The sequence below is a fragment of the Mustela putorius genome, unplaced genomic scaffold (genome assembly GCF_011764305.1).
Source record: "Mustela putorius furo isolate JIRA1106 unplaced genomic scaffold, ASM1176430v1.1 tig00003909_pilon_pilon_pilon, whole genome shotgun sequence".
Lineage (NCBI taxonomy): Eukaryota > Metazoa > Chordata > Mammalia > Carnivora > Mustelidae > Mustela > Mustela putorius.
This window is the reverse complement of record NW_025422057.1, coordinates 31,600,579-31,621,474: the sequence shown is the minus strand read 5'-3', so window position 1 is coordinate 31,621,474 and position 20,896 is coordinate 31,600,579. Positions and strand designations below refer to the sequence as shown.

General features: G+C 40.1%; 1 protein-coding gene across 5 annotated transcripts; it reads left to right on the top strand.

The window, feature by feature from the left end:
* The first annotated feature begins 182 nt into the window (after positions 1-182).
* On the top strand, positions 183-19,073 carry CCNJ (cyclin J). Of its 5 annotated transcripts, none has more exons than XM_004749607.3 (6): positions 183-264; positions 1,410-1,519; positions 9,224-9,434; positions 16,842-17,141; positions 17,229-17,388; positions 17,919-19,073. In XM_004749607.3, exons 2-6 carry the CDS (start codon positions 1,451-1,453, stop codon positions 18,328-18,330), a joined length of 1,152 nt encoding a protein of 383 aa, XP_004749664.1. In that variant the 5' UTR covers positions 183-264; positions 1,410-1,450; the 3' UTR covers positions 18,331-19,073. The 5 variants fall into 5 exon arrangements, with proteins under 5 accessions (XP_004749664.1, XP_004749665.1, XP_004749662.1 ...); XM_004749608.3 differs by lacking the exon at positions 183-264 and adding an exon at positions 584-749 and having other exon boundaries at positions 17,265-17,388; XM_004749605.3 differs by lacking the exon at positions 183-264 and adding an exon at positions 587-749.
* Positions 19,074-20,896: the final 1,823 nt, after the last annotated feature.

The window sequence follows — 20,896 nt, the reverse complement described above, 5'->3', positions numbered from 1 at the left end:
AAGGGGGAATGATAAATTAGGTTTCTAGAAGCAGTATAGGTTTTGAGGTTGGAACTTAAGAGAGCAGAATTTCACAGAGAACGGCCCTTTAGGAGCATGACGGATTGGTAATCCCCTGGGCAGTCCCCAGGATGCAAACGGCGCTGTTGTGATGTGAGTGAGATAAAGCAGACTCAAGCCACATTAAAAAGGGTTTTAAACACCAAGCTGAGGCTTCAGAACTTTCCTCCGCGAGCATGGGGAGCCATCGAAGGTTCTCAGCAGGTGAGTGGCATGACCAGATTGGCCCCCGCAATGATGATCAACGTTGTAATTTCTCTGGCTCCCTCCTCCGCCCTCTGCCCGCCGCCCGGGCCGGCTTCCCGGTAGGTGGTGGCGGAGCTGTCGGGCAACGCCAGCACCGACCGCGTCGAGCCGAAGTGGCGCGGCTGGATGCTACCGGGTCCCGGCCGGGGCCGCCGAGCCGCCGCCGGGTGCTGCACCTGGGCCCGGCCCGGCCGCCGATTGGACGGCTCGGGGTGACCCGGCTGTATCGCGAGACGAGATTGGCAGCGGCGGGGCCGCATGTGCCCCCGCGCTGGCTTTGTACGCGGAGCCGCCTGCCGGTCCTTTAACAATGGGCGGTGCGAGCGCCCCGGCGCTGGGCCGGAGCTGAGGCCGGCGCTTCGCGGCCGACTGTCCGCATCATGAGCGGGGCCGGCGTCCCATGCACGCCGGCGGGGCTGGGGCTGTGAGGGCCGCGGTTCCGGGTAAGGAAGGTCGCCGTGGGGACCGGCAGGCCTGTGCTGGGCGCGGGACACCGGACCCGCCCGGCCCGGCCTTTTGTTCGCCTCTCTGGGGCCGCGCGATCCTGTGCGCTGCTCCGGGAGAGGAGGAAGCGGCCTGGGTGCGCGCCCGCCCCGGCGAGACCTCGGGGAGACCCCCCCCCTCCCCGGGAGGAACGAGCGCCCGGGCGCCCGCAGCCGGGACCCGGAGCCAGGCCGGCATTCGTCCGTCGGTTTGTCCGCGGGAGGTTTTCTCAGGGGGTCTGCGACTGGTGTCAGCGTCTCGGCCCTCCGGGGCTGACGGGAGGATTCGAACCCGGGATGCGGGGAGCCGTCAGCCGAGCCTCCGCCTCCAGCTTCCTTTGCGCGCACCCGGGGCCGCGCTTTGGCAACTCGGGCCCAAGTTGGTCCTCTTTGCCCGGCACCCAGGCCAGCTGTTCTCAGCGTGAGCCCACTCCTGACGGGGTAGGTCGGGCCTTAGGCGCCGCGTCGGGGAATTGGTTTGGATCGGTGCTCGCTTTAGGTCGAGTCAGGTGAAGAGGCACAGCCACCCGAGGTGACCTGAAGTCACACCCCTCGGGGAGGGGGCGCGGAGGGTTATGTGGAGGGTGCTGGCCGTGACCGCGTCTGGGGTGTGTCTTACAGACTGAAGTTGCCGCGTCTGGCCAGGCGCGCCGCCCGGTCCCATGGAGCTGGAGGGACAGTGGTGGCGGGGACAGCTGGCCGCAGACATTCATCAAGCGCTTCGATACAAGGTAACCCCGATCCGCGACTTTAACTTGTAGTGTTTCGTGCGTTAGTATAAATCGCGGCTTCCTGGGAACTGCGGTCACTAGTTTCCAGACCCGAAAGGGCGCGTTTGCTTGTTTGCTCGAGGTTAATTAACTTCTTAGTTTCTTCCCTTGGATGTATCAGAAGAACCTGCAACTTAAATGAGGAAGGGGGTGGGGCGCGATCTTTGGGAGAGGGAAGGTGGAACAAGACTTTGATACTGTGTTTAAACAGATAATGTGTGCTCCCTTTTTATTGGGCAGAGTAGCCCTCCTTGTTCTGTAGTTGCTGTTGCTTTAGGCTGTTAAGTCACATCTGTACATCAAGTCCCCAGCCTGTCCACTAACTTACTTTAAGTAAGACTTTGGACAAGTTACTTAATTTTCGTGTTTCCCAATTTCCTCTTCTGTAGAATGAATAATAATAATGAAACGTGCCTTGTGGGGGCGGGGATTGCGAGATTAAATGAACTGATTCTGTACATGTGCTTTAGAACAGTGCTTGGTATATAGAAGCACTGAGCCCTAACTGTTGTTTTCCCTTGGACCCTCGGATTTAGGGGCTGTTCAAAATGCCTTAGGGTAGGAGTTAACTGCTCCCTCCAGCTAATGTAAAGCAGAAAGTAGACTTAATATATTTAATAGATGATGGTGGGAAGAATACGGTTTTCTGCCACAATGCAAAGTCTGCGTGTTGTTGCTCTTAAGTAACAATTTTACTCGGTCACATCTCAGTTTAAGGGGTTATCTCTGCCTCTTTGATAACCAGAAGAGAGAGCAGATCCAAAACTATCTCTAAGTTGACTCATTTTCACCAAAGATGGAGAGAGCCATTTGTTATGTATAGAAAATGAGAGAGAAGCAAAACAACTGACTAATAAAAGGGATGCTGACTATTGGAGTTGAGAGATCCTGGGATGATAATGAACTTGTATTTTGATTTTTTTTTTAACCAGGTTAACTAGATTAGAAAACCTAATTGACTTTAATTGTTACAATTGTACCCTTTTCTAAGGTTTGAGATTTCTAAATGCTACTTATTAATTCTGACATTCAGCTTCTTAGGTGGACTAAATACACCTCAGCCCCCTAAGAGGTTTTTCCTACCACAAAAAGGTCTCCAATTGTGGAATGGTTCTCTGGAATGTTAGGAAGAGAGTTTCCGGTTTTCCATTTTGAAAATTGTCCATATACTTTTGATTTTTTTTTTTTTTTAAAGATGTGGTCTTTTAGTTTTAAATGTTCTCCTATTCTAAGTGTCAGCTCTTTTTAGTCCTCTGGTATGTGGTGAAGTTAATTATTTGATGTTAATGATACTTTTATTTTAGTGACATAAAACTCAAAAGATTTTTTTTTAAAGATTGTATTTATTTATTTGAGAGAGAAAGTGAGTGAGAAAGAGAAGGAGCAAGCATGAGGGACACAGGGAAAGGGTTAGCAGAGTTCCTGCTGAGCAGGGAGCCCAATGTGGGGTTCAATCCCAGAACCCCCAGATAATGACCTGAGCTGAAGGTAGACACTTAACTGACTGAGCCACACAGGTGCCCCTCAAAAGATTTTTCTTAATGGATTTCCATGGTTTTTGATTATTTTATGTGTAGTTTTAAATCCTGAATGATTTCCTGAATTAATTTTGTCAGTTGAGGTTGGAAGTGGATTCCACCCTCCTTTCTCCCTACAGTTTTGTTGAATACTTCTTGTGTGTAAGGCTCTGGGGAGAATTGAAGGAATAGGACACAACCTTAAAGCTGCTTATGAACTATCAGAGGATGAGATAGCACAGAGTTTGAGGGAATGCCACCGAAAATTACCTTGAGCCACATATAGCCACCTGTGGCATGCTACCCTGGGTTGTCTTTATTTTATCTTTAAGCACTGTGTAAGCCACATTTGACACAATGGACACACTTTTGAATAAATTATGTTAATCAGTAAAACTTGAACATCGTGGAACTGGAAAGAACCCTGACTATAGTACAGTGAAGTCAGGGAAAGTTAAACTGAACTTTTCTCATGAAAAACAATACATGTTAATTCCAGGCTGTTAAATTAGGTGATTGCTTATTATTTATTCAACACCTTCGAGTACCTGCTATATACAAGTGCTATGCAAAGTGTTAAAATGGTATAGTGAATGAGACAGACATAATCTGCCTTTGCAGAGTCTAATCTATAACTCCGAGCATCTCAATTTAGATCTTCCTTTGGGCAGATGCCATTCAGACACTATGGATGGTATTCTGTGTGTAGATCCAAGGTGTATGGAGGAATAATTGCTTTGACCAGCATTATATCTATTAGAGAAGGGTAAAAATGATAGCAAATGGAAATTTTCTTCAACCCCCAAAAGCCAGCTATATTGTTTTTGTAAAATATAATTACACTCCCCCCCCCAAAAAAACCTTCAAAGCAGCTGTCTTCTTACACCCCCTTGTCTTCTCCTCGGTCTTCTTGTTCTTCTGTATATATTAGTGCTTTAGGATGCTTGGGAAGTATTTTCAAGAGCCTTTATGACAGATGGGAACAATGCAAGCTTGTGAGAAGCATTCAGAAAATATCCCACAAGTTGTATTTACATTTGTGAATATTCCTTCTATGCCTTTATTTCTCTCCTGGCTGGACAGTAGTAATCTGTTCTGGGGAAGGGATAGCATTTGGGGTGGGGAACTGACTAGTACTTGAGACTGGAGAAGCAGATGACAAGTCCAGGTCTCGGTGCTTCTGGCCTATGGGATTCCGAGAAGCAGAGAGGGAAAAGAGTGTAAAATTCTGGAGGATCAGGAATAGATTTTAGAAAAACCTTGTAAGCTGAGAGAAGCATAGGTCATTTTCTCATGCTTGCCTAATTGCAGGCAGTGCCTGGACAAGGAGAACTAAATCTGACAGCCGGCTGGTAAGCACTTGTACTTTACCATTTAAAATGACATAAAGAGAATGCATTAGTTAAAAATCTCCTGTTTGTCTTTGGTGTTCTTGCTTTTGTTTTGTCCATATTTATTAAAGTTAATATAGTAAAAAAAAGTCCACCAAATACAGTGTTTTTCAGCTGTGTTACCCAGTGAGCTTTAAGACCTTGTTCAGGCCTCTTAAAGAAAGCCTACTGTGGCTTTGTTTTTTCCCTAGCACTCGGTCCCCTGAGCTGGGTTAGATCTTCTGTCTCCGTGTTCCTGTAATACCCTGTGATTACTATATATCCTAATCATCTCTGTATTTTGGTTTACCTGCTCAAGAGTGTTTTTCAGCTTTTATCCCTGGGGTTAACATAGTATCTGCTACATAAAAGGTACTCAGTAAATGTCATGTGATGACAGCAAAGAAAGGTGAAGTTTTAAATTGTAACTCATTTACACCATTCTAAAGATCTGCAGAGATGGGGAAAGAGAAGATCCTGGGAGCTGCATGAGAAATCGGCATGTTCCTTTTTATTTGGGGAATTAATACTTCTTCTCTTCAAAGAATCAAGCAAGCCTAAGCCAGTGGGTGTTTTTGTTTATTTTTTTATTTTTTCCTAAATAGCATTTACTTATGCTATTTAGGAAAATTTGTACACATGTACAGAGATTTAAAATGGACTATTAGTTTATCTCCCAAGCAACTCTTTAATATTATTTAGAAATTTTAAGTGATAAATGCATATGGTTAAAAAATAAATTCAGATAGTATAAGGTTTAAAATGAGCTTTCCCCAACCCTCACTGTTCTCTGATCCCCTAAGGTTATCACTATTGTTTTTTTCCTGAAAAGCTACCTAGTAAAGTAGTATATGTGCAATATTTTTTGTTGTTGATACAAGAGGTCAGAATATATATTCACTGTTCTGTACCATCCTTCCATCCCAACATCATTCAACTCATTCTTTTTATGTTTTTCTCCATATCAACACATTTTGATCAACTGCCCTTTATTTTAATGTCCACATTGAATTGATGTCCTATGGTTTATCAGTTCTCTGTTGATGAATGCCAGGCTTTTTATTGCTTTTTTTTTTTTTTTGAGATAATTGTAGATTTACATACAGTTGTAAGAAATGATACAGAGAGATCTCTAAAACCTTAACCCAGTTTCCCTCAGTGGTACATCTTACAAAGCTTTAGTGTAATTATCACAACCAGGATATTAACATTGATATAGTCAAGATACAGAATAGTTTTTTTAATCACCATAAGAATCCCTTATGTTATGATTTATAGCCATGACCTTTTCTCTCCCGCCTTATTCTCCCCCTTAACCTCTGCCAACGACTAATTTGTCCTTAATGTCCATAATTTTATCCTTTTAAGAATGTTATATGTTAGAGTATGTGACAGGATTGGCTCTATACACTCAGCAATAAATCCTTGGAGATTGTTGGACAGCAAGCTTTCCCCGCTATTCTGCTATTAAAAACAATGTTGCGGAGGACCTCCTTATATGTAGGGTTAATTGCTAGGTTGAAAGGTATTTGCAATCTTCATTTTAAAAAATTTATATTACGTAATTGCTCTCCAAAAGGTTATGTCGGTTGTCACCCTGACCTATTGGATACATGGTAGTTTTATTTCCACTCTTGATAGCATAAGCAGGAGTTAATAAAATATAATCTGGAAAGTGAAAAACTATGTAATTCTTTACTTTTGAAAGAGGGAAGCCATCTTTTTATATGTTTCCGTATTTAATTTTCCTATAAACTGTTCATAGATGTTCCCTTTTCCTTATAGATGTTTAAGATTTTTCTAAATAATAGAGAAATTAACTCTGTCCTATGTGTCAGAAACATTTATTAAATTCATCTATTCTCCTGATTTGAAATGCCATTGTTACTAAGTCAATTTCTTTATCCAAGAAAAAGGAGTGTCTGCATGTATACAAGTCTTCCTACTCCTTCAGAATTTTAATGTTACCTTCATAGAGTGCTAAAGTACAAACACTTTTTCTAGGTGTTTTAATTTTTGTAATTACTTTATATGGAATCTTCTGTTTTCTAGCCAGTTAATATACAAACAGGCCATTGGTTTTGTTTTGTTTTTGTTTTTAAGATTTGATTTATTGGACAGAGAAAGCACAAGCAGGGAGAGTGGCAGGCAGAAGGAGAGGGAGAAGCAGACTCTCCGCTGAGCAGGGAGCCTGATGCTGGGATCATGACCTGAGCCGAAGGCGCTCCCAGGCTATTGATTTTTTTAAATATTAATTTTGTAAACAACCATCTTACTGAATACTAACTGTTTATTTTCTCTTTCGGTTTTCTTGGATATAAATTCTCTCATCTAAAAAATAATTTTATTCCTGTAAGTGATTTTTGATTCTCTTTTTTCATTGATTAAACCTTTTCTTTCTTTTTTCTATTTGGATTAGTGTTCACAGGATAATGTGAAGTAATATTGCAATAGCAGGCATTAGAATGCTCATCCTTCTATTGCTTTTTCTCCAAGTGAGATGCTGGCTCTTAAATTTGAGATTTTTTTTTTAACATTTTTTAACATTTCTTCCTTCATCTGCTATTATTTCCCCCAGGGTCACCTTTGTCCAGATGCTATCTTGGCATCTATCAAGATGGTTGTGGATATTCATGTGTGATTTTTAAAATTATGATTTATAGTAATAGATTTCCTGATATCAAACCATCTTTGCATTCCTGGGATGAACTACAATTGATGTATTCTTTGGATATACTATTAAATTATATTGGTTAACATTTTATACCTTATTAAGTTAGATATAAAACTGCTATTTTTGTTTATTATAAAATGTCCACAACATAAAACTTTAAACATTTTTTAAGTGTACAGTTCAATGACTTTAGATACATTTACAGTCTGCTCCTTTAACCACTCTCCATCTTCAGAACTTTTTCAACTTCTTAAACTAAAATACATTTTGTTTATCCGTTCATATATTGATGGATTGTTTGTTTCCATCTTTTGGCTTTTGTGAATAATGCTGCTGTCAATATATGTACAAATATCTGAGTCCCTGCCTTCAGTTCTTCTTGGTATGTACCTAAAAGTGGAATTGCTGGATCATATAGTTATTCTGTGTTTAATTTTTCTGAGGAATTACAATACCATTTTTCAGTGGCTGTACAATTTTATATTCCCACCATTACACAAGGCTTCCAGTTTTTCAGATTCTTGTCAACACTTGTTAATTTTGTTTTCTGTTTTTTTTTTTTGGTTTTTGTTTTGTTGAGAGAAAGAGAGGACTAGAGGGAGAGGGAAAGAGAATCTCAAGCAGGCTTCACACCCAGCATGGAGACCAGTGCTCTTGCTGGAATATATCTATTCTGTAATGCTCCATCTCACAACTCCCAGATCATGACCTGAGCCATATCAAGAGTCAGATGCTTAACCAACTGAACCACCCAGCCACCCTTGTGTTTTTTGATAATAGCAATCCCAGGGGTGCCTGGGTGGCTCAGGGGGTTAAAGCCTCTGCCTTCGGCTCAGGTCATGATCCCAGGGTCCTGGGATGGAGCCCTGCATCGGGCTCTCTGCTCAGTAGGCAGAGAGGCAGGCAGAGATAGAGAGGGAGCCTGCTTCCCCTCTCTGCCTACTTGTGATCTGTCTGTCAAATAAATAAATAAAATCTTAAAAAAAAATAGCAATCCCAGTGGGTGTGAAATATTATCTCATAATGGTTTTGATTTACATTTCCCTAATTATTACTCATGTTGAACATCTTTATATGTGCTTTTTGGCCATTTATATATCTTCTTTGGAGGAATGTTTATTCAGGTCTTTTGCCCATTTTTAAACAAGTTGTTTTTGTTGTTAGTTTGCATGTATAAAAGAATTCTTTATATAATCTGGATATTAACCTCTTGCCTGAATCTGATCTGCAAATATTTTTCCCATCCTGTAAATTGCCTTCTCCCTCTGTTAAAAAGAGTGAACTTTGATAGACAATAGGTTTTAATTTTGATGAAGTCTCATTTATCTTTTTTGCCTGTGCTTTTGGGGTCATATCTGTGTAACTTCCTGCTGTTGTGATACCTGTTGGGTTTAGTTTTAGTATTATGCTGATATCATGAAATAATTTAGAACCTGTCATTCTCTATGTGGTGGAAATATTTTATTTAGTAGTGTAGAAAATTTCTACTTTAAAAAAAAATGGGCTCATATAATTCTGAGGTTGAACAGCAATGGGGAAAATGTTTAGGTATATGAAAAAGTAATGGCAAAAGAGAGCATCATAAAACTGCTGAAAGCAAAACATGCTTAGAAGGTACTAGTGGATGAATACTAAGTCTGTACCTTCCACACCTCTGCAAGTGCAATATAGTGACATACCAGAAGCATATTCACCTCTTGTTACCTTCTGACCCAAAGCTTTGAGCTTTCTGGAGGGGGTGTGTATGTGTTGTGTGGTTGGGATTTTGGTGAGGATGTTTTTCGGAAAACACCTGTTAGGGAAAACAGGATACAAAAATCTTGCTGGAATATATCCATTCCATAATGTAAGAAACAAAATTTGTCACATCAAAGATGGTTAAAAATGAAGGGAAAAGTTTGGTTTTAAATTTTAAACTCAGTGCTGTTAATTAGTACTCTTCATTATCCTTCAGTCAACTTTTTCATATTTGTGTTTCTTTCAAGAGAAGTGTTTTAGGCTCTTGTTAACACTAATATATTGGGTGGGGGGGAGTTGTCTTTGCATTGTGCGGGTACTACTCCTATAGGCTATGTTAGATTAAATGTTGTTCCTCTTGATATAGGAGCTGAAGTTGCCTTCCTACAAAGGCCAGTCCCCTCAACTAAGTCTCAGAAGGTATTTTGCTGACCTGATTGCCATTGTGAGCAATCGCTTCACCCTCTGCCCTTCTGCCCGACATCTTGCTGTCTATTTGCTGGACTTATTTATGGATCGATATGACATCTCCATCCAGCAGCTGCATTTAGTTGCACTTTCCTGTCTGCTTTTAGCAAGTAAGTATGAATCTCATCTATATGACTGGAAATTTCCGTTGTTTATAATAAAGAAAATTTATGTAGAGCTCAGTGAAATATCACCAAATTCCATTCATTCCAGTTTACTAGTATCAGAAAGTTTATGTTGAAAGTGCTTCTTGGCATAATAATTTTTTAACTAGATACTAAAAAGTGGCTCTGAAGTCTTTTGAAAACATATGTTCTTAAGCCCTACATCCTGAAGATTCTGCTACAAACGTCTAGCCCTCTCCAGATCTACTGACTCAGAATCAGTATCATGGGGCTTGAGTTCCAAAGGTGATTCTGATGTACTTATCCAACTGAGAACCATTGTCTTAAAGTTCTCAACTGGGATAAATTGTGCCCCACAAGAAATAGTTGGCTTTGGTTGAAGACAGTTTTGATTGTCTTCACAACGTGGGAGGATGCTGCTCGGGTCTAGTGGGTAGAGGGCTGGGATGCTACTAAATATCGACGATGTACAGGACAGCCCCCAGTAAAGAATTACTGGCCCCAGATGTCCATGGAACTAGGTTGAGAAACTCTGTTTAAAAGGTATTATACTCTTGTATTGTTAGAATACCTTCTACTGACTGCATAATGACTTGGCTTAATGAACTAAAGGTTCACAGCAACTGATAAAAATGGGAAGGATTTTGCTTCTGCAGTAGGCACAGTGCCATGGTCAGTTGCAGGTAGAATCTGATATCAAACCGTATTTGTTACCTGTTGGAGAATGTACTGGTAGGTCTTTTGATGCCTCTTTCTTTTAGCTTCTTCCTGTAAATCATTTCATTTTTAGAGCCTTGACCAAAGAGAAGGAGGGTGAGTGAGTAAAGGAATTGAAATTGGGTTTTTCCTAGTAATGTGAGAAAGATTCTATTTGATATTGAAGTTGGAATTTATTACTTTTTATAGTACTTATGACATTATAATAGGAATGTAAACTCCACTTGAAGGTAAGATGTAGAAATTCTTAGTGCCTTCATCTCTGACCCCCACTTGAGAGTTTGGGATCTTTTGTGGCTGCTGTCTAAGGAACATTCCACCTATACCAGAGTTCTAGAACAACTTTGTTCTCTGACTGCAAGTAAACCTAAAACCAAATGCAGGTCTGTGTAATCATTTCTAGTACTGATTTCTTTTCAGATTTTCTTTTTCTTCTCTTATTATTCCTTTGAGCTGATGACCTTGACTACTGATTTTGTCTCCTTGGAGGTCTTTTTTAAGCTACTTCAAATCCTTTGTGGACCTGGCTGAATATAAACAAACATATAAATGACTCCCACTCTCTGTGGATTAAGGTAGAAACTCCTTCGTGTACCATTCAGAACCTTTCATCTGGATCCAGCTACCTTTCTAGTCTTACCTTCCCACCCTTTGGCACCTTGAGCCAAAGTCTCACCAGAATACCATCTATTTTCCGAAAATCTATACTTTTCCTTTAATCTGTTGTCCTCTAGGATTCAGACACATCACCTGTTCTTCTCACCTCTACCCAGAAAGCTGGAGAGGTAATACTTGTATTTATAATTAACTTCTAGCCTTTAATTAGAGTGTCATTCTCATAAGCAATCTCATGTACAATTCTGTATGTGTTTCATCACTGGCTGTGAAGCTCTTTGTGGTTTCACAGTTTGCACAGGACTGGAAAAACCCATACTTGACATATTGGATGTGTGAGAATCCACAAATGGAATGGTTTCTTGTTATCCTACAGAATGTTAGTTTATAATAGGATCAGTTTAGAGTAGAGACACACTGGAAATAAATACATAAGTTAGGTTATTTTAAAAACTTCAGATCATTAGTGAAAATTATTTTTGCCTGTTGTGGCCATATTGTGCTTTTTTTCCACTACCAAACCCCATCTGCTCTATGCCGGAGATTCTTTTTTTTTTTTTCTTAAGATTTTATTTATTTATTTGACAGACAGAGATCACAAGTAGGCAGAGAGGCAGACAGAGAGAGAGGGGGAAAGCAGGCTCCCTGCCGAGCAGAGAGCCCGATGCAGGGCTCGATCCCAGGACCCTGGGACCATGACCTGAGCCGAAGGCAGAGGCTTTAACCCACTGAGCCACCCAGGCGCCCCTGTGCCTGAGATTCTTAAAAGTATGCAGACCAAGTGGGAGATTCTTGCTGGTGGACTGTGAAATTATGAATGCGGTAGTCACTTCATGGACCAACTTATATTTGTGACTAAAGTTTACTTACTAGTAATTTATCAGATGAATTAGGGGATGCTAAATTAGATACTCATAAACTACATGTTATTGCCAAAGTTCACTGGGGACTCTAGTCAGATGATCTACTAAGATTCTGGCCACCACACAGTGCTTGGTATTGGTGCCAGGTTTCTGCAGTTTGTATAATTTGGGGGAAGGATACTTTACCTCGCACACCATCTTAGGTTGATTGGAACAAACTTTTCACCTGTTCTTGTTTTTTTTAATTATTATTGTTAAAGATTATGATTAGTTTATTTTATTGAATAAAGATGATTATTTTATTTTATTGAGGATGATTTTACACATTTTCCAGAGACTACGCTTTAGGATTTGTATTTGTTGCGGTTCAGATATGATTTGTTGATCAGTTATTACTGAAAGAGTCCAATACCTCCTCCCTTTGTTCTGCTGAGACCCCTTAACCTCTCTTTTCCTGAGAGAAAATTGTTTTTCCATTGTTCTTTTTTACTGGAGAATGGAAGAGTATGAGGGAGGTGTGACCCAGGGTCTCAGCCCCTATAAGTAGGCAGTAGGCAAGAGTTCAGGCTGTCAGAGTTGTAAGTTCTAGGCCCATGTTGGGTGTAGAGAATACTTAAAAATAAAATCTTTATTAAAAAAAAGAAAGTTATGGGGCGCCTGGGTGGCTCAGTGGGTTAAGCTGCTGCCTTCGGCTCAGGTCATGATCTCAGGGTCCTGGGATCGAGTCCCGCATTGGGCTCTCTGCTCAGCAGGGAGCCTGCTTCCCTCTCTCTCTCTGCCTGCCTCTCCATCTACTTGTGATTTCTCTCTGTCAAATAAATAAATAAATAAAATCTTTTAAAAAATAAAAAATAAATAAAAATTAAAAAAAAGAAAGTTAAAGCTATCAGCTCTATGCTTGGGTTAGGTAATCAAAGCAGCTGATGCTTAGTAGTTGGCTACAATTTCTCTGGCTTCTGCTCTGTTTTACAACAAAAATACTTAACATGCTTCTAAACTGGTAGCCTGTTTTCAGTATCTGATACCTGTTTTTAATTTGTGGAGTACATTCTAGTGCTTTTTATATTTTTATACTCTTCTTACCTTTGACAGCTCTCCAGTTAGGTTTCATAAACTTTATTTAAGTATAATGCTTCTCTCCTCCCAGAATGATTGAACTTTGTATATCCTTCTCAGCTGCTACCTGCTTTAGGATGGGCAGCCTGTTGTGTAAAAGTGAAGAACAGCTTACAGCTGACAGGACTAGGTGACAGCTGGATTTCACTTGTTAAGTAGGATGGAAGGCTGTCAGTCGTTTGGCCAAAGATGAAGCACAGCTTGTGAGTTCCAGGTAATATGCTTACCCAGCTGCCTGTGTCTGCACTGCTGGAAATAGGAAGAAAGGGCCTACAGACTGTCCTGATTGGAGAGGGGTTCGCAGTGCTTTAGAGTAAGGATTACAGTGATGAATTTCCTAGGTTTGTATCCCTTGTCAGCAATATGAATTTCAATAACCCTTAAATCTGAAGTTACCTGTCCATAAAATGAAAATAAAGACATTTAACTGTCAAAATTATTGCACAGATCAAGTGGGTAAGATGTTTAAAACCACATAGGAAATTGAAACATAAGAGTCAGCATCATAATGATTAATTCTTCCATAAACTGTTCTATAATCTTTAATATGGCTCCCTAGCCCTAAAGATTCTGGCTCTTTCCAGAAAAAGTCTTGGATTATCCTGGGAAATTCTGAAATTCCAACTCTTTGTCATGTATACCCTGGCTTCCCTTGGCTTCTGTGATCAGCACTGAATTTGTGAAGAATGTGGAAGCAGTCTTAGAGATAAGGCTTTGGATAATTTGCTCAAGGTCTTGTGTAACTAAGAAATGATCTCAGAATCAAGATGAAGCCAAAAGTAAGATTATAGACTGTTAGTAGTAAAAATCTGTGATAAGTGACTGTTTCTCCTTGCTTACCAATAATGGGGTGACAGAGCTTTTATTTTATTAACTAAAGCTGAAAATTTTATCTCTTAGTTGATTTGATTTACGTCTCAGTTTTTAACGAGAATAGAACCTTCCCCACTCTCCCCTGCCACGAATTGTCTTCCTGTTCCTTAGCTGTTTTTCTATTAGATTGGTAGTCTTACAAATTTGTGAACATTCTTGGCTATATTAAGGATGACTTTTTTCCTACTCAGTACTAACAGAACCAAATGTGGATTAGCTGAGTGTACAGTGTGACATTTGATCCTTGCCCTTCTGCCACATACCTGCCATTCACTGCTGGCTTTGAAAATGTGCTGGTTTCCATGGCTGATCTGAGCATTTCCTATAAAGGAAAGAAAGTCTGATGTTTTGTTTCTGTGGCGTCTAATTCTTTATTTTCTGGGAAGCAGATGTGAATTTCCTGTGCCCTTAGTTCCTGTTTGAGGCCTTTATCAATATCATCACATGGCTTCTGGTATTTCCTTTCAATGGAAGAAACTGATCTTTGTGAATCTGTATGTGGTATTGCAGATAAGTTGATTTAAAATACCCATGCACATAGCTTTCAGCACAACGAAACTATGGATATGAAAGCAGATACTCAATGACACTGTCACACATTTTGAAATCCTTCAATTTCCGTGATTCTGAGTATTTATATCACTATATGTAATGAAAAAGTTCCAAAAACACCTAAGCCTGAATAAAATCCCAAGTATGGTTATTTATGTAATTCAAGGTTATTTTTAACTCTGCATGTTAAGTTGCAAAGGCTTTCACACCTGTAATACCCAAGTACTTTATAAATACAGAAACCCCATAGATGTTTAATAATATGGACATCTTACCTATTTTGATAGTTTTTGTTCCCATATAACCCAGTGCAATACTTTGATTTAGAAGTACAGATTTGGGGATTCAAACATAAGTCTTCCTTTTTGGCTTCCATTTTTTATTTGGGTCAGCTTATTTGACCTTACATGAATTGACCAATCTCACTCTTTTTTTTGAACTTTGAAATTGGTCATATACAATTTGGTTTTCAATGTTGATAGTTTCAGGGAGATAATATGGAACATTCTTGATCCTTGAATTAAACAGTGAATTATGGTGTATTAATTTCTTTAAAGGAACTTCAAGGATGATATAAATAAACACATTAGTTTTTACGATATTCCTTTGAAGTATATTGCTAGTGTTACTGCTGTTGCACAAATGGCGGGGCACTTACTTTAAGAACCTTAATGATTCATCCACAGGGATTGTACTAAATTCCTAGGACATCCTCCACTCTGACATCGAGAACAGTGGATCCTTCCCTATATCGTTATGCAGTGATGATGCTGGATGACTATGTCCTAAAGACCATGTCAGGGCTTTTGGCTATACTAAGTATATCATATTGGAAAAACTTGGGAAATTCTTCTCTATGTGATTTGAAGTGGGAGGGCTATCTAGATTCTTTAAAATCTGAATTGTGGGTTTTTTTTTTGTTGTTGTTGTTGTTGTTTTAATCAACTCCTACCCACAGCAATATTTAGTGTTCAGAGTAATTTAGATCTAAAGAAGTTCAGAATTTCTGAGGTGGGAGAAAAATTCTCTTTGGGCCCCAGCTCTTCAAGTCATGAGCTTTGACTCTTCCTGGCATAGGAGACACAGCCTTCTACTCCAGTTCTCCCACCCTCTGGGCAAAGACCCATGTGGTCAGTAGTGCCTTTTCCCCAGCCCTGAGGCAGGCTGATTTGAACAGCCCCAGTGGCTCCAATACATTGAACATCTGGCCCAAGGGCCACTACCATTTGTTGTAGTACCTCCAGTGTGTGATAGAAACCCAGCCCTTCTAGAAGAGAAATTTCACAGGGAAGCTTACCTTGCCTGGTTTCTACTGCTTTTGACAGTCTTTCTGGATTTTCTCCAAAATATGTTTTTAATGGATAAAATAAATCATAAGATTTCCAAGGAAACCATAAATATGTTGAAAAAGTTCTCAAAATAGTAAAACAAAAAAATTTTACACAGTAATATGTAACATAGTCTAACAACTGTAATTTTGAGCAAGTATAAAAGCTATTGTGAGAAATCTATTTGTATTACATACAATTAGAAATAATCACAATATAATGACTGTTTTAAACTTTAACGTAAAATAGAACATAATAATAGAAGGTAGAAGGTTTTAGTTAATTTCTCTTCTTCTATGGACCACTATGGAATGAATCCAAAGAGACTTGAAGACAATTCCTTAGTTCTGTTGCTGCATCTGGAAAACAATACTGGTACTTGATAGTTTGAATTTTCTCCAGTCCTAAGTTCTAGAGGTACCTAAAATGAATGATTTATGTATAGGAAAACTAAAGTGTTAAGATGGTACAAAACCTATACAAACAGTATTCTGGGGCTGAAGAGGAAATTCTATTCCTCAGCTATAAATATGGATGAGTATTTCCTGAAAAGAAGTTAATGCCTTAGAATAATGAAGTTCAGCAATCTGATTGTCTACTTCTATTCTGCTTTCAGGAAGGGGATATGAAAGTAAATCAAAAGTATCTTCCCTTCCCTTTTTTGGTAACAGACTTAGCTAGGTTTCTGTTTTGAAATACCAAGAGGAGTTTTCCGTATGGAATGAGAAGGCTTATTAGATATTCACCCAGTTTTTTTCTCCCACTGTCTCCCACAATTCCGTCTAGAATTGAGATTGTGCAGAAAAATATACCAAGATGAAACACTTGAAGCTTAGCTACTTTTGATTTCAGATAACTCATTATTCTCAGATAACTTCAGATAATGAAGTTATCCTTTTCAGATAACTTCAGAAATTAAATTCTTTACCCTTCCTTCTATTCTAAAATAAACTAATTTTCTTCCACCGACCACTACCTGCCCTCCCAATAGAAATTTCCTAGAAATATTTGGCTAGTGAGATTTGAGAGGGTTCTTTTTTCATTGGCATGTAGGACTATTTTCATTATGTAGTGTGACAGAAATCAACATGTACATGTTCCATTTTTTTAGAGGAGGGGGACAGGCAGGGGATGGAGGCAGGAGGCGAGAAAACATGCAGGATATGAGAGCCAGAGTCCTAGCACAATTATATATGCCCAAGGTAGGAGAAAGAAAGTCTTTGCATCTAAATTTTTGCAGTGAGACTGCAAATCCCATTTAAGCAACTAGACCTATAATGATCACTTGTGTAACATTCTCTCTCTCTCTCGTCCCCTTTCCTTCTAAGGTAAATTTGAAGAAAAAGAAGATAGTGTGCCTAAGCTGGAACAACTCAACAGCCTGGGTTGTATGACTAATATGAATCTCGTATTAACAAAACAAAATTTGCTACACATGGAACTGTTATTATTAGAAACCTTTCAGTGGAACCTCTGCCTTCCAACAGCTGCCCATTTCATTGAGTATTATCTCTCCGAAGCAGTACATGAAACAGATCTTCATGATGGCTGGCCGATGATTTGCTTGGAAAAAACAAAACTCTACATGGCCAAGTATGCAGATTATTTCCTGGAAGTATCTTTGCAAGGTGAGTCATTGTGGATGCCAGTAGGTGATATGTGAGCTTGTGATTTGTGTATTCTGTTGCTTAAGTTCATTTTTGATGTCTCCACAGATTATGCCTTTCTAAATTATGCACCTTCTTTAGTAGCTGCTGCATGTGTGGCTTCTTCAAGGATTATACTTCGTCTTTCTCCAACGTGGCCTACTAGACTGCATCGTCTTACTGCTTACTCCTGGGATTTTTTAGTGCAGTGCATTGAACGGCTCTTGATGTAAGCCTCCTTGATCTCGTGTTTGTGATTTCTCAGTATTTTTCTTCATGGATGAGGGGCCCTAAAAACAACTTCTCACAAACATGTAGCCTTTAGGACCCTGGCTCTGACCATTGCTGCCATGGGCAAGCCACTTTATGAGCCGTGTTTGGTGGAAAGCTGTACCTTGGCTGTTTCCAGGGAGAGGCTGTCAGTGCTGTCATAAATCTGGATACTCGGTGTATGCGCTTATGTGAGTGAGCCCGTAGCCCAGATGTGCCTTGGTCCTTTCCACATCTCGGAATGGTCGGGCCACCAGGGTGTCACCAAAGTGTTTATTGTGGATCTATTTCTTAAGCAGGAAATAGGCCTCCAAGTGATAGGCCTCACTATCAGTGAGTTCCCAAGGTTTGTGCCAAAGGAAGGAGCTTTTCAGAAGGATAAGAGTGAGATCTCACCATTGTCGGGATTACGGTTCCAGTGACTGCTACAGGCAGTGGGGCCGTCTGCCGAGTCAGCCGTCATTAACCATCTTCTCTCTCTCCCTGCAGCGCGCATGATAACGATGTGAAAGAGGCGAACAAACAGAGAGGCCAGGCAGGGTCCCAGCCAGCGCAGCTGAGCGTGCTGCAGTCAGCTTCCCAGCCCTCTCGGCCAGTTCACTTCCAGCAGCCCCACTATCTCCACCAGATGCACCACACCCCACTACAGTATCGCCATCCTGTAGCTGAACAGGCAAGCTGCCCGCAGATTGGATCCACCACGCACACCTCATCTTACACACTACAGACGTGTCCTGCTGGCTTCCAAACCAGTGTGCAGGGCCTCGGGCACGTGCAGACTGGTGTTGGGATGTCCCTGGCCATACCAGTAGAAGTTAAGCCCTGTCTGAATGTTTCTTATAATCGGAGTTATCAGATCAATGAACATTACCCTTGCATCACTCCGTGCTTTGAAAGGTGATCTTATGTGAAGGTAATTCCCGACCCAGACTGTTCTGTGACTTGAAGCTCTGGGGCAAGCTTTTTGTAAACTTCTCTTCAGAAGGAAAGGGATCCAAATTATATCAGAACTCTTCAGAGACCAGCATCAGGAAGACAACTGTCCCTTTCACTGCGCCACGAGTACCTGGGAGGACTGAACAAACACTGCACACACTTTAATAGTATGCGTATCAGATCCTGTTAAAACACATCCCTGTGTGACAAAAATTTTCAAGCCCTGGCTGATGGTCCAAATATTTCAAAAATATTCAATACGATAGAAAATTTGGATAGACTCTAAATCACCATTTTGAGATTTGACCTGTGGTGGGCTCTGGGCCTAATGTTAGCTTGTATTTCAGAGACTAATGTTTATCTGTGGACTTGCCAAATGGTCTTTTTATGAAGGAAAGTTACAGTATTAATTTTTGAAGAGGACTTTTTTTTTATTCTGCAGTTTTGAGTTACATTTTTGATCTACAAATGAATTTTTGACTGAGTTTAAACTCATGAATTGCTATGCTATACCAATCTGTACAGTGAAAAAAAAATTTTTTTTAGATGAGTCTATATAACTTCCTATCACAATATATAGGTATCTGGATTTATGTACTAAAATTAAGGGTGGAGTAGATCTCTTAAAATCATGGTCGTAAGTTTTTGTTGTTTTTTGGCCCTAAGTGATCAACCTCAAATCTTTAGGATTAAAACACACTTAACTCAGGGAATTTGTACTACTTGGAAACACTTAACTGTAATGCAACATGCTTTGGGAATGTTATCGTATGAACTACCTTTATAACATAGGTTAAAATACTCTTGCTAGGATGTTTTCAGCTGAGAACATAATTGTAGCTTAGAATGAATGAAGTGGTTCCTGTCATTCAGAATCCATATATAGGTTTTGCATTTCTCAGTGCAATCAATGATTTATACTCAGATTTGATGTTACTCTAGAAGTTTTTTCAAGGGGAGGTGTAACTGTAAAATGTCAGTACTAGAATAAAGTCCTGTAGGTTTATTTTGAAGTGGAATGTGGCCAGGGTAGTTCTCAGGTTGTGCTAGAGCAGCACTTTGTGATGTGGAGGACAAGTTTTATAAGCAGCCTTGCAATCCAGCCGGTTCGGGTGTATCAGGCAAAGGAACCGAATACTAGATTGCAGTAGCCACTTGCATTACTTTGGCTCCAGAACTGCCCTGAGACATTTCACTGTGTCGGTAATGAGTGAAAACAGCAATAATTAGTCATTACAGCAGGGCAATTTGGAGGGAAAGAGTTTGGAGGGAATAAAAAGGAAAAAGAAAGCATTGTAATAACTGAAACTATACATTGTGCTCTTATCTGTGGAAGAAGAGAGATTTGGTGGAGGGAAGCTTTCTGATTTAAAAATTAGTAAGGTGTGTCTTTTTGTGTTTTTTTTAAAGATAGCACTTGAATAGAAGGGAAACTGCATGGCAGGTGTGTGACTGCCGCAATATGCATTGAAGACAAACTTATTATAAGATGTTGTGGGTATGCAGCAGGAGTCTCCGTAATCACACCGACGGCTTTTGTTGGGAAGGGAAGGGACTCAACGCAGTAGTGGACTGATCCAGATGGCTCCAGTGGGTAAATGTGGGTGGGTGGCGTCTGCCAGCATGAATTCCTAGAGAATGTCCTCCTTAAAAGAATGGTTAACTTTTATAATTAGAGTACATATGGCATGATGTGGATTTATTAATATAGTCTGGTAGGTAAAAAACCACTCAGGTAAGAACACTCACTCTTGGCAGTTTTCAAGCCTGAAAATTGTTTTCTGAAAGTATCATCACTTTTCCTCTTTACAGAAAGGCTGCTCATTGGGTTTTGGTAGTTCTTACCTCAAGAGAACTTGAATTATTTGGGGGAAAGTGGGTTAAAAAGAGAATATATCTTTCACATTCACATGCAGAACCCAGCACCTGGAGTCCAACTTTCAGTATTTTAACTACCTCAATAATGCTATGAATGTAAGATACTGGGATAGAGATCCCAGCTTGAAACAACAACTGGTGCCTATGGTAATTTAATGTCTTGTCAAATGCTTTTATTGATTGGTTTAAATGTCATTCTTGTTATAGAAGAATATGCCTTTTTAAAAAGCTTATAACACTTTCCCAGTTTGTATTTAAAAAAAAAAAAAGCTAAAGAACACTGGATTAATTTTTTGGGCGGGGGGGGGGTAGAATAAAATAATTAATTGGTTACTATTGCTGCATACCCAGGGTGGGGTGGGGTGGGATGGTTGGAGAATCAGAACTATTTTTAAAACATTAGGTTTCAATATAAATACAACTCAAAACTGCTAGCCTTGGGGGATGGGGTGGGGGGAAGTTGTATGGGTTTTGTTTTGTTTAATTTATTGGTTAGTCTTTAGGGTTTTTTTGTTTTGGGGTTTTGGGGGGGGTTGGTTTGTTTGAGATTACTGGACCATCATTAAATGTGTACTGTGAAGAGATTAATGATATGTATAAAGGGCTTTACCAAAGTCCACTAAATAAACACTACTCAAGTACAGACTGCAAAC